The sequence below is a fragment of the Sinocyclocheilus anshuiensis genome, unplaced genomic scaffold, assembly GCF_001515605.1.
Source record: "Sinocyclocheilus anshuiensis isolate Anshui unplaced genomic scaffold, SAMN03320099.WGS_v1.1 scaffold319, whole genome shotgun sequence".
NCBI lineage: Eukaryota > Metazoa > Chordata > Actinopteri > Cypriniformes > Cyprinidae > Sinocyclocheilus > Sinocyclocheilus anshuiensis.
The window spans coordinates 328,030-339,702 of NW_015552566.1; the positions used below are offsets into that span (position 1 = coordinate 328,030).

General features: G+C 38.8%; 1 protein-coding gene across 1 annotated transcript in view; it reads right to left on the reverse strand.

Moving 5' to 3' along the window:
* bcas3 (BCAS3 microtubule associated cell migration factor) overlaps positions 1 to 11,673 on the reverse strand; it is a 238,299-nt gene that overhangs the window by 180,839 nt on the left and 45,787 nt on the right. Inside the window, exons 14-15 of the mRNA XM_016455623.1 lie at positions 6,988 to 7,121; positions 1,319 to 1,583 (exon numbers count right to left, since the gene is read on the reverse strand). Of these exons, the coding sequence (XP_016311109.1) occupies positions 1,319 to 1,583; positions 6,988 to 7,121 (399 nt within the window). The remainder of the gene's footprint in view (positions 1 to 1,318; positions 1,584 to 6,987; positions 7,122 to 11,673) is intronic.

Consider the following 11,673-nt stretch of genomic DNA (forward strand, 5'->3'; position numbering starts at 1 on the left):
TCATCATCCAGTCTGTCTGGAATGACTTGAAGAAACAGAACAAACTGAGACAGACTAAATCCAGAAGAACTGTGGCAATGTCTCCAAGATGCTTCAAGAGACCTCCCTACAGCAAAAGACAGAAATAACTGACTTAAAACCATTTTTCAGCTGGTGAAAATACTAGTGTTCTAATCATTTTGGCCACCACTGTAGGTTTAAAAGTTTACATTTTTACTTAAAAAATGTGGCACTTATACGCTGTTAAATAAGCAAAATGCAATGCAGCAGTCAAATAGATTATTTTAATGCTTAGATCTGTATTCAGATCTGGATAAAAGCAGCTTCTAAAAATATTACATTAAATTAATAATAAATAAATAAATAATAGTAAATTATATTTATATAGTCCATAAGATTTCAATTTTAACTTTAAAAATGTGGTGATGCTGAAAATCAGCAAGACGCAATGCATTAGCCAAACAGATTATTTTGATACATTATTCTGAGGCTTCTAAATTTTATAAATAAATAAATATTGTTTACATTTACTGATTTACATTTACTTTACTTAATTTAGTCAACTATTTTTTGAAGCGTCAGTGTAGTGTCATTTGATATATGACTTTGGGTGACAGAGAAAGTGAGGCTCTCTTGAGTGCTTTGGGAAGCTCTGCAAACACCCCGCGGCTGACTGGAGTCTCCTGTGTCCGTATCAGCGGGGTGCTTTCGGTGAGCACGGGGGTATTGATTAATCAGACCTCTGCTTTATGGAGTAGGGCGTGCTGATGGGCAAACAACACTGACAGGCGTACCAGCTCCTGTGGCAATCAGCACAGAGATGAGAAGTGTGTGTGTGTGTGTGTGTGTGTGTGTGTGTGTGTGTGGGTGGGTGAGTGGGTGTGTATGTACGTAACGTTGAGATGTGGTCTGTGTAAGTGTGTTTGCAGCCAGGGACAGTGTTTGACAAACATCACAGTGTTGTAACAGAGGTCAACAGGCTCAATCACAAGGTCTGGTAGGGTGACTCAGTTAACCCCTGAATGGCCAGGATCTACATGCTCCAATTCAAATTCTAGTAAGATGGCTATTAGCTTAGTGAAAATGAATTCAAGAAACATAAATGCATGAAAAATGTAAATATTACATATTAGAATTTCTATTTAATTCAATATGTTACTAAAAATATATAAAAAATAGTCCAGAGTAATTAATTAAAAATTTACAATTTTCCATCTCAGTAGGTTTTCACCCGAACGACTAGTGTTACTAACTTATGAACGATTGCAGAAGTGTAAGAGGTGCATAATGTTTCCCAAAAAAAAAAGCGTTTGCTAACCATGTAGTGGTGATCCAGATGGGCTACTAGAGAGGCCAGGAATGGGGCTACACCGGCCGCCCTGTTTGCTGCTCAGCTCTTGCTCGATCTCCTCCAGTCCGGCACTCTTCTGGAAACGGCTCATGCGATTGACCACACGTGGAGACATGTGCGTGCGTGCACATGGCGCTCCACCATATGGATTGATGGGAAAGACATGAGAGGTACCACGAAGAGTACTGATCACCACCCAGCGGCAGTCATGGCTGAAGCAGATGTCCTGCACCTAGAGCAAGGGTAAGAGAAGACAAAGGAAAGAAGCTTTCAGCTTTGCGTTGGTTCGGATTTGAAAATGAACAATCACCATTAAAATGTATGAAATCACCATTACAGGAGTGTAGGGTCTTGAGTAAACAGCATGAACAATACAGTAATGCCTTTCCTTCAAAATGTGGCTTAAAGTCAGAATGTAACAGAGGTAGTGGATCTTCTTTTGTATTGGGACATTATCATTCTTTGCTTGGTTGGGCCTGAGAAGAGATGATGCCAACCCCTCCAAGGACCTCAGATGATGACAACCCTGAACCAAGATACAAAACTACCAAATTGTTCTGTAAGTTTGATCACAACATATAATCATTGCTGTTAATAGTGTTCACCATTTCTTTGAATTCATGTCATTAACTAATTGCATGATTTTTACTGTGCATTTCTGCCAAATGGACATCACCTTGACATAGTCACCACTGATAAACTACTCCTAAATGTAATGTAGAAACTTTCATTTTCTGTAAAGCTGCTTTGTTTGCAATGATTTGTATCATGAAAAGCACTATACAAATAAACATGAATGTAAAAAAAAATGTAGTGTGGACTTGGTTCTATCCATTGGTTGTTGATTGGATGAAAGCAGATCTGAAAGCAAGCTTTCAGTGGAAGAGGAGGACTAAATTATTGGAGAAGTCTGCCACACATCAACAGAGTAATATTTGAATTAAAATTACTAGGATAAAAACATATACATATACACACACACACACACACACACACATATATATATATATATATATATATATAGTTAAAAAGATCAGTGTTTATTCAAAATAGTAATTTGTTACAATATACTTTACTATTCAAAAATTTGGGGTCAGTAACTTTTTTTTAAGAAATTAATACTTTTATTCAGCAATGTGTTAATGTGTTAAATGGATAAAAAGTGATATCATAGAATAGATATAATAGATTTCAATTTTGAATAAATGCTGTTCTTTTTAACTATTTATACTATTTATTCATCAAAGAATCAAAAAAGTATCACAGGTTCCAAAAAAATATTAAGCAGCACAACAGTTTCAACACTGATAATAAATCAGCATATTAGAAGGATTTCTGAAGGATCATGTGACACTGAAGACTGGAGTAATGGCTGATGAAAATTCAGCTTTGCTTCACAGAAATAAATTATATTTAAAAGTATATTAAAATAGAAAACCAATATTAGAAATTGCAATATTATTTCATAATATTACTGTTTTTTCTGTATTTTTGATCAAATAAATACAGCCTTGATGAGCAAAAGAGACTCCATTAAAAAATATAAAAAATCTTACTGATCCCAAACTTTTGAATGGCAGTGTGTATATTAAAAAAATGAAATGTATGCATGGATGAATCATTCACAATAATATCAATAACATGCATTTAGTTTTAATTTCATGGCAACTTTAAGGAATGCAACCTGACTTCTGTATGCATTTTCTCTGGTGCTAGTCATAAGAAAGTTTCTGGCAAAGATAAACAGATAAAATCTCTAAAAAATGTGTTATGAAACACTTGAGAGGAATGAGAAAGAGGTCTTTATAATCACGCCTAGGCGCTGGGAAGAGGTTTCGGAACTGATCACCAGATCTTGGGTAATGGCATGAAAAACCTGAATATCTAACCTGGCTTATGTATTTAAAAATCTTAAAATAGATGAACCATGTAACTGCAACAGTGTGTCCCGTGCTTCTTGTGTTTACCACTCTTATGTTCAGTCTAGGCTATTTTTAAATTGTTGGTCTGTGTATACATGCATCAGATGGCCGTAGAAGCACACCCTGTTTTTTCAGCATCTTGCATCATGAGCATAGTTTTACATGACAGCGTCTTGAAATACTATTCTGTTTTTGAATACAAGAACGTGCCCTATGTGAATGAAGCTCTATGAAACTAATGGTAGACCTTCTCCAAGACATGGTCCAGAGACCATACACTTGGCTTTACCATACAACACTCTGCCGTCAGCAAGGTTCAGCTAATTACTTTTTTACGGCTCTTTTTATGGATAGCCATCAGCTACTGGAATGCAGCTGTCTGGAGATCTGTCTGATTCTAGGTCATTCTGCTCTATCTGTCTCAGATCAGTCTCACGCTGAATACGCCAACTCAGAGATGAGCAAATGAATTAAGATCAATGATCATTTCCTGTTCGGGGACGACGCCACTCCAGAGATTTTCACCTGGAGGTGTAAAAATAAGATTTAGGTGACCAAAGACAAGGACTGAGATCTATAAATTAGTTAATCAGACATAAATCAAATGAGCTGTTTGGTCAGTCATGTGCTGCTCAGAACAGCTAAAACAGTGTATGGCTTTAGGCAACGCAGCCTGGTGGGTTATTTACCTTCACGCACACTAAGGTCAGTCCGGAGCAGGCTGGGAGTCAGTACAAGCACAGTCAATCAGCCAGTCAGATAAGGCCGGGTGCCTGCACCCGCCCACAAGGCATTATCACTCCTTTTATTTGTTCTGCTCAAGATAATGCGTCTTGGAGGGTGCTTGCTTTCTGCAGTTTGTGCTGTTTACAATGCCAGATCAAAGCCAACGCATGGCCAGGCAGCAAACCTGGCATGAGTCGGTGACAGATTAACCACCTTTCTCATCACAGCGGAGCTGCAGGCCACCTCGGCCCTGTGCTCACAGAGGAGGGAAAATGAGAATGTTTTACACACTCGGTTCCAGCTCTTTGCCATGCCTGGAGGTGCCGGGTAAAGTAATCACACCTTCAATATAAGGAGCAGGAACGAGAAGAACTTAAACTTCACCCACGGACCAGTAACCAGCCTGCAATTTGGCCTTTTTCACCTGGCTCAGAGTGCACTTGAAGGGTAAAGGGACAAAGAGAATTGGGAAAACATAAAAAAGGAAGAAGAAGAAAACATACACTAATGGGCTTAATAAATAAGTGCAATAGGAGTTAAAAACGACAAGTCTTTCTTATAGACATAACACTTGACTGTGCTTCAGTTACATGGCACTCATATGCGAATAAGGTACAGTTTTTCTTCCACTGCAGTGTTAATATTTGTCATGTAATGAAGGATTTAAATTGGGAGAAATATGTCTGGCATGCTTTTAGACATCGAACGTGTCAGGAAGACTGCGAGAGTGTGAGTCTATGAACTAGAGCAGAGATCAGGTTTGTGTGCATATCCAAACATGACACTGGCTGAGTAAGTAAGGGTCTAGGCCCTTTCGGAATAAATATTAGTTCTACTTAAGCAAATAAAACCTTACGATTTGCCAACTGAAGGAGATATTGTTGTGGAACAGCTGCAAGACTAAATGGATGAAACAGCATTTAGAAGAGAGGAAAACTAAATCACTGCAGTTATTTCCCAAACTGATTTGTGCAATAACCCAATAGATCACAAAAGTAAATTAAACTTTAAAGCACCCAGATAGATTACCAAGGCTTGGCAGACGCTAATGATCAGATCATGTCCTTAGATGTCCGCTTCAACTATTCAACCTGAGTAACGTTACATAAATACAAAAAAGCATGTGGATTTGACCATCTTGTTTTGGTTTAAAATATTAACATACATAAACAAAAATAAATAAATGGATTGAAGAATGATCAATATGTTTGATCAAATATATTTTGAGGCCACTGTACATTGCCTTAACCTAACTAGTAGCCAAGTAATAACTAACTTTAAAAAAAATAAAACATAAAGAATAACTGTTACAAAGTAAAAATTAAAATAAAATGGCATTTTAATATACAAAAAAAATAATACTATTATGTTAAAAAATATATTTAAAAGACTATTAAAACAGTAAATAAAAAAAATAATTAAAAATAGAATATTAAAGTGAATTTTTTTTTTATTAAATTAAATTAAAATGATATACAGATAAAATCACTTTAAAGAATAAAATAAAATAAAATAAAGTATAAAATAAAATAAAATTTTATTCAAAATGTATTCAAGTGACTTGAATAGAGATGTGCTGTTACTTCTCCAAGCAATCAAACCTGCCAGGTGATACTAACGATTCTAGTTTTCACAGCAGTAAAGAAGTAATTATGTTCTAGTTGTAAATTGTAAACTATATTTTACTGCGCTTAAGTGGGGCAAAAATGCAACAAACATCTGGCTAAATGGATGGACAAATTACAAAGCCCAATTCTGTTTCAAATAACACCATTAGTTGTTCTACATTCGTAATTTATAAAGCTGGGATGAAATGGGAAAATTACGGAGTCTATATTCAGTTCTGCCAAGGGCCTATTTCCCGGGATTTAAGAGAGAGTGGTGTAAAGTCACAAGTGCGACCATATTGTCCCAGTGGGAATGTCCTCTCGTCCATGACCTCATAGCCTAAGATATCATAGGTGTTACAAGCCCCAAGCTTGACCCCAAGCAAGAGTAAAAGCTCCGGTCAGGAGCACAATCTAAGCTCTCACCAGCCGTCTGAGGTATTTTTAGCAACTTTTCTCTTTTTTTGCAGCCTTGGTGATTGAAAACACATTGGCAACACTAATAGTTTCAGGTCTTCGGATTCCAGAGGGTTGAAAACTGAACATGGGAGCCACAGGGGAGGAAGTTTTAGAATAAGCAAAGACTAACTGCTGAGAGCACAAATATTTCACGTGGATCCACGTAAATTTGTTTTGAACTGGGGGCAAAAGTTCTCCAGGTACAAAAAAAATTAATGTGCTGTGACTATGGAAAAGCCCTGATGCTCTTAACCTTTAGTTGGTGGACAGTTGAACAGTAACTAGATCTTCAGATTACAGTTACACTCATATTTTTCATGTATACTGCAGTAGCAAGGGACTATGTATCTCATAGTCATGTTTAAGAACAATCAGATGGGTCATACCAACACTTTTTGTCTAACATACACTGCCCTACATACTACAAAAAAGCCAGAGACAACAGAACCGTGTTCTGGAGCTCAGTGGTACCAAGTCTTATGTCTCTTGACAGTATTTAGAAAACATGCAGGGATTCACCGACGATGAAAAGCATGTTCAAATTGCACATTTCTAGAGCCATACAAGCACAGGCAACCGTAAACAGTTGTGGGTGGCCCACAAAGACTTTAAATGATTATGCTAATGATTAAAAGAGTCCGGAAAGGCAATATTTCATCTCAATAACTCCCCCGAAAATAGCCTGAGTGTACATAGGCATGTGCGTGTGAGCAAGGGATGGAACGAGGAGCTTTGAAGTTTGAATTAATATCCCACACTGTCCATGTATTACTTGAATGCAAGACAGTTTCTTTTTGTTGTTGATACATCTTCCATTTGGAGGATACATGTTTATGAGTTTGTACCATATGTGCGTGCTAAAGGACAGTGCTGAAAGTAAGGAAAAGCTTTTATGTAAATGTGTGTACATGTGTGTTCTTACCTTAGCCTCAGTCTCTCCTCTGTGAAGCGTGTATAGATGATGAACCGCACTCTGGGAAGATTCCCACGGGTGAGTCAAGATTTGGAAAACGTGGAAGTCATGGCCAAGGGTGTCTGCAGTCACCAGTAACATACCTGTAGATCAGAAAAAGAAAAGTGCCATTTATTTCACCATAGTGCACCTTCTTAGCACAACTAAAGTATTTGTGACACAGGAAGTGATGAATTAAGGGCTGTGATTAAAAAAAGTGACATAACTAATCACAGTTTTCTGAGATGAACTGCAATTTATTGCAATGATAACATAAAAACAAATCAAAAGTTTTGGAGCAGCATGATGAAAGGCACATACTTAAGAAAATATAGCAATAGAAATTGGGATAAAACATTAGCACAGCCTCAGGAAATGGAAAAAATATAATTTATATATAAGTGGAAAATAATATAATGCTTGATTAATATGGATCATTCAAAGCAACCAATGCAGCATTTATTTCCTGAGGCTACAGAAATGTTCCTCCATGCTTTTTAAGTTTTTAGGATTTTCCCAGCCCTAGTTAAATTTTCTTGGGGTTTACCATGTGGATTTGGGAACTGGTGATGGGATCAAAATTAATTCAGTCTTTCTGAATTGTGGCCTAGTAATAGTCCATGTTCATCTATCAATGAAAGTGGCAGGAAGTGCCACTCGAAATATATATATAAATCTCATTTGAACATTTACTTGCTTTAAGTGCACCAATTCTGGGCTTAAACTGAGAAGAACATACTGCAAGTCAAAAACGATGGCACCCAGACTGCCGTCAAGTACTGAGCATTTCATGAGACACGTTTACATGGTTGTAAAGGGTAATCATAATCGTGCAATTTGTGTTCTAGAATTAACTGCATGCCAAGATCTTCCCTCAGCTGTCCAGGCCAGAGAGTATATGGATCTGTTTTAAACACAACCGCAGGAGAACCCAAGTGGAACCTCTGATGACAGGGCCTCTCATTTTCCCACTTTTATTTGAAGTTAGCGAAACTACAGAAAGTATAAGCTCTTACTGTAAACAACACACTTACTAAACCACACCAGAAAAAAAAAACCCTGAAGCGAACCTTCATGGCAACGCAATGCCGCATACAACTTATTCCTAAAAACAGTGTGACAGCTCTACAGGCTATTTTCCACACACATGAAAGTCTGGTCACTACCGCTTTGGAAAGTTTCTCCAACACTACGATTAAGATGGATTTAGCTGCTGGCTCTCGATCTCACTGCTGTAATTTAAGATGGCAATAATTAGTGATTTTCCAATGCTGAATCTCTAATGTCGAGTTCACAGAGGGGTTTAATTTGTGGCGAGCATTTATTGGGTGGTCTGACAAATCTAAAAAGGAGGATATCGTCGGAAGATCAGACGAAGTCCCGCACACATGACAATGGAACAGCGGCCATCCTAGATGAGCTCATCTGTCCTATTTCTGCCCGCGTTATTTTCGTTTTCACACTTAGGAATAGCATCTGCTTTAGGTGTGGCTTTGCCATCTCATTGAACATTAAGACAGGAAGCAATGGGGATGGGTTGTGGCAGCGAAGGAAGGGTCACGCTGAGATTGCGCCTACGAAAAAGAAAAACAGAGTCGACCAGTGAATTAGACAGCGGTTAGCTATTTATGCTGTATCAGAAGACTAAACCAAGTTACGGCCTGGCCATAAACTAACCCACGCCCCAAATGAGGTGCCAAGCCACAAGAAGCATTTGCGTCAACTGGGAATACATGGAAGAGAGTGCCTTCTAATTATAGAGGCTACAAACGGAAGCGCAGACTGATTAGGAGTTTAGGCGCTGCGGTATGTTTATCTGGGAGCTTCCTATCCCTCACCCCGCCGCTCTCGCGCTCACCCTGGCTTTGACAGATGAGGCTTGGCCAGCTTGTTGGGACACAAGTTTGCTGATGGTACACTCTGTTCTCCAAAAGCCAGTGGAGAATGGAAACCGAGCGCTGGGGCTTTTGTGGCCTTGTTGAAATACAGGGCCTCGCGAAGGGGCGTCAGTTGGTTAGCCTGTGGGAAGCTAAATTAAAAAGAGAGCTTCTCTGTGCTGGTAAGCAGCCATAAAATGTTAAGGAACCTGAGATGTTAAAGCAATTTTTGACACATCCTATTTATAACACCTCGACGTCAAGGCAAAAGAGTAATTTATGACTTTTAACGAGAAATTATGTGAGTAAATGGGGGTTTTGTGTATTTGAGCTACCCAACGGACCAATGAACCAAGCTGTATCTTAATTCATAATAGGAAATGCAGTATTCAAAAAGCATTAGTGTCTAATTCTGTGGGTGAGTGTTTTAGTCATCCCAGTAAAATAATGCTCTTTAGCTTAAAAAGTCATTGCTCGGCTACAAAATGGATGCACTGCAAGAATAGTGTCCCAACAAAGTCTTGATTCCTGCTCTAACTGTATATATATATATATATATATATATAAACAACGAATAAAACGCAGCATTGTAACATCTGAAGTCGCAATTGGGAATAATGCAAATTATCTACAGGTCTGAAATTACCCTAAAATCCAATTTTAAAATGCATGTAAATACTGTGTTTGTCGATTTGTATTTCAAAGCTTTTAAAATTTTAAATCATCAAAAGCAGTTTACTTCTGCAAGTTAGGACGGTCTGCGTTTATATGAACTGCGAAACACATCGCAGACAAAAAGTAACCCAGATTATCCTTTCAAGGAGATTTGGCTGTTTCTCGCTAAAAGGCACCCCAAACAAACCGGTATTCGACACCAAAAATTGTAGAGTAATTCTTCATACTCGCATTCATAATTTTGTTGTTCTCCCCTTAACAAGTCTTTAAACACAAAACATCTGCGAAACCTCCTCACAGCCATGCTTTATTTCAAAAGTGTCTTAGCCATTTTCCCCGATCAACTCGATGATCTCAGCAGCAAGTAGAGACCTCCAACTTGGCAAAGTCGGAAAACTGAAACAAAAGTATCCCTTTCAAATTAACAACACTCGTCTAAGACCTTTGAAAAAGAGGAAATCTCAAATTATAAACATGTGGATAAACCTTTAAAGGGCGGACGTTGGGAATCGGTGCGCTCTAATACCGCAGACACGAACTTTATGCAAAGAAAAAAAAAGAACAAATAAACACATCAATCACAGCATTTTGTCCTTGTGGCTGCCCACATTAGTTGTAAAAGCACGAGCGTGCGTGCATGTGTGTTTGTGGTCCTTTGTGAGTCCATTGGACGGCCTCCTCTCCTGTCATGCTGCAATTGTGGAGGTGTTTATGAAAGCTGTGGAACACACACACACACACACACACATACATACAGTACATACACAGGGTTGCACATCTCACATCAAAGCCGCCCACTCAAGCCTTGAGCGAGCAACACTCACTTAGTCCGGAGGCCACCCTCACTCCAACCATCAGATAACAGTACTAAAGAGAGGAGGAGACCGGCATGGGTCAACATGCAGTCAATAACTTGTTAATCTTTTACAGACTAAGTGAGAACTTCTAAAAGCTGGGCTGTTTGATCCAACCTGGAGGCGGCTCGTGTTTGTGTGTGTGTGGAGTCGAGGACGGGGTGGCAGATTGGGGCCTGGCGCGGTGACTGTGCAGTGTTTCGCGGTGAGCCGGGCAGATGTAATGCCGTCTCCAGTTTCCATTCCTCTGGCCAGCAGGGATGACTGCTGTGGATTCCAAAGGGGGCTTGCGAGCACGTTTCACAGCATCGTGCGGCCAGGGACACTGTTTATCTAGGCACGCTGGTACCAAGGATATGCTCTTTAAACATGGTACACTGCTCCTGTGGGCATGCTGGCTTGGAGAGGCACTCAACGCTCTTAGCTACGAAACCACATCCACAATTCAATTGAGAGCTTTGAGGAAGGGAGGGGAAAAAAGTAGGTGGGAGGGGAAAAAAGTAGGTGGGAGGAGGAAAAAGGTGCCCACAGTTCATTTGATCCACATTCAAGTGTAACGAAGGAGAATGTTTATGTATTTGCTTTACAGCCAAACCACCTGTAAGCGCTTGAATATTAATAGATCATAAAGGCCTTTTCTCGGCAGGAGGCAATCATTACTTTAATACAACACTTCAACGAAATTCGCCTTCTAGAGAAACGGCGTAACCAAGGTGACCACGAGGTCACGTCCATTAAGGAAGGATGGATGTGGAGGTTATCACTAGGCCCACATGGAATCTGCACACTTTTTTACTCACATTTCCTGAGCTGTTTTTGGAGGAAATTCTGTCTAATAATAGGCATCAGACTTTCCCGGGATAAGTCGTATACAGTCGTGGTCAGAATTATTGGCACTCTTGGTAAATATGATCAAAGAAGGCTGTGAAAATAAATCTGCATTGTTAATCATTTTGATCTTTTATTAAAAAACAATTCACAAATATCTAACCTTTCATTGAATTAAAACAACTGAAAATGGGGGAAAATCTCATTATGAAATAAATGTTTTTCTCAAATACACAGATAAAAAATCAAAAAGTGACTGACTGTAAGAAATCTTAAAGAAATGTTAGAAAACCATGTTTGGATCTTCCAACCGTACAATAATCCAAAAACAAACCTTAAAAACAACACAAAAATGGGTCACTTGTCACAAAACCAATCTTTTGCTATGGCCATTCCAGTTCCCTGACCTGAACCCTATAGAA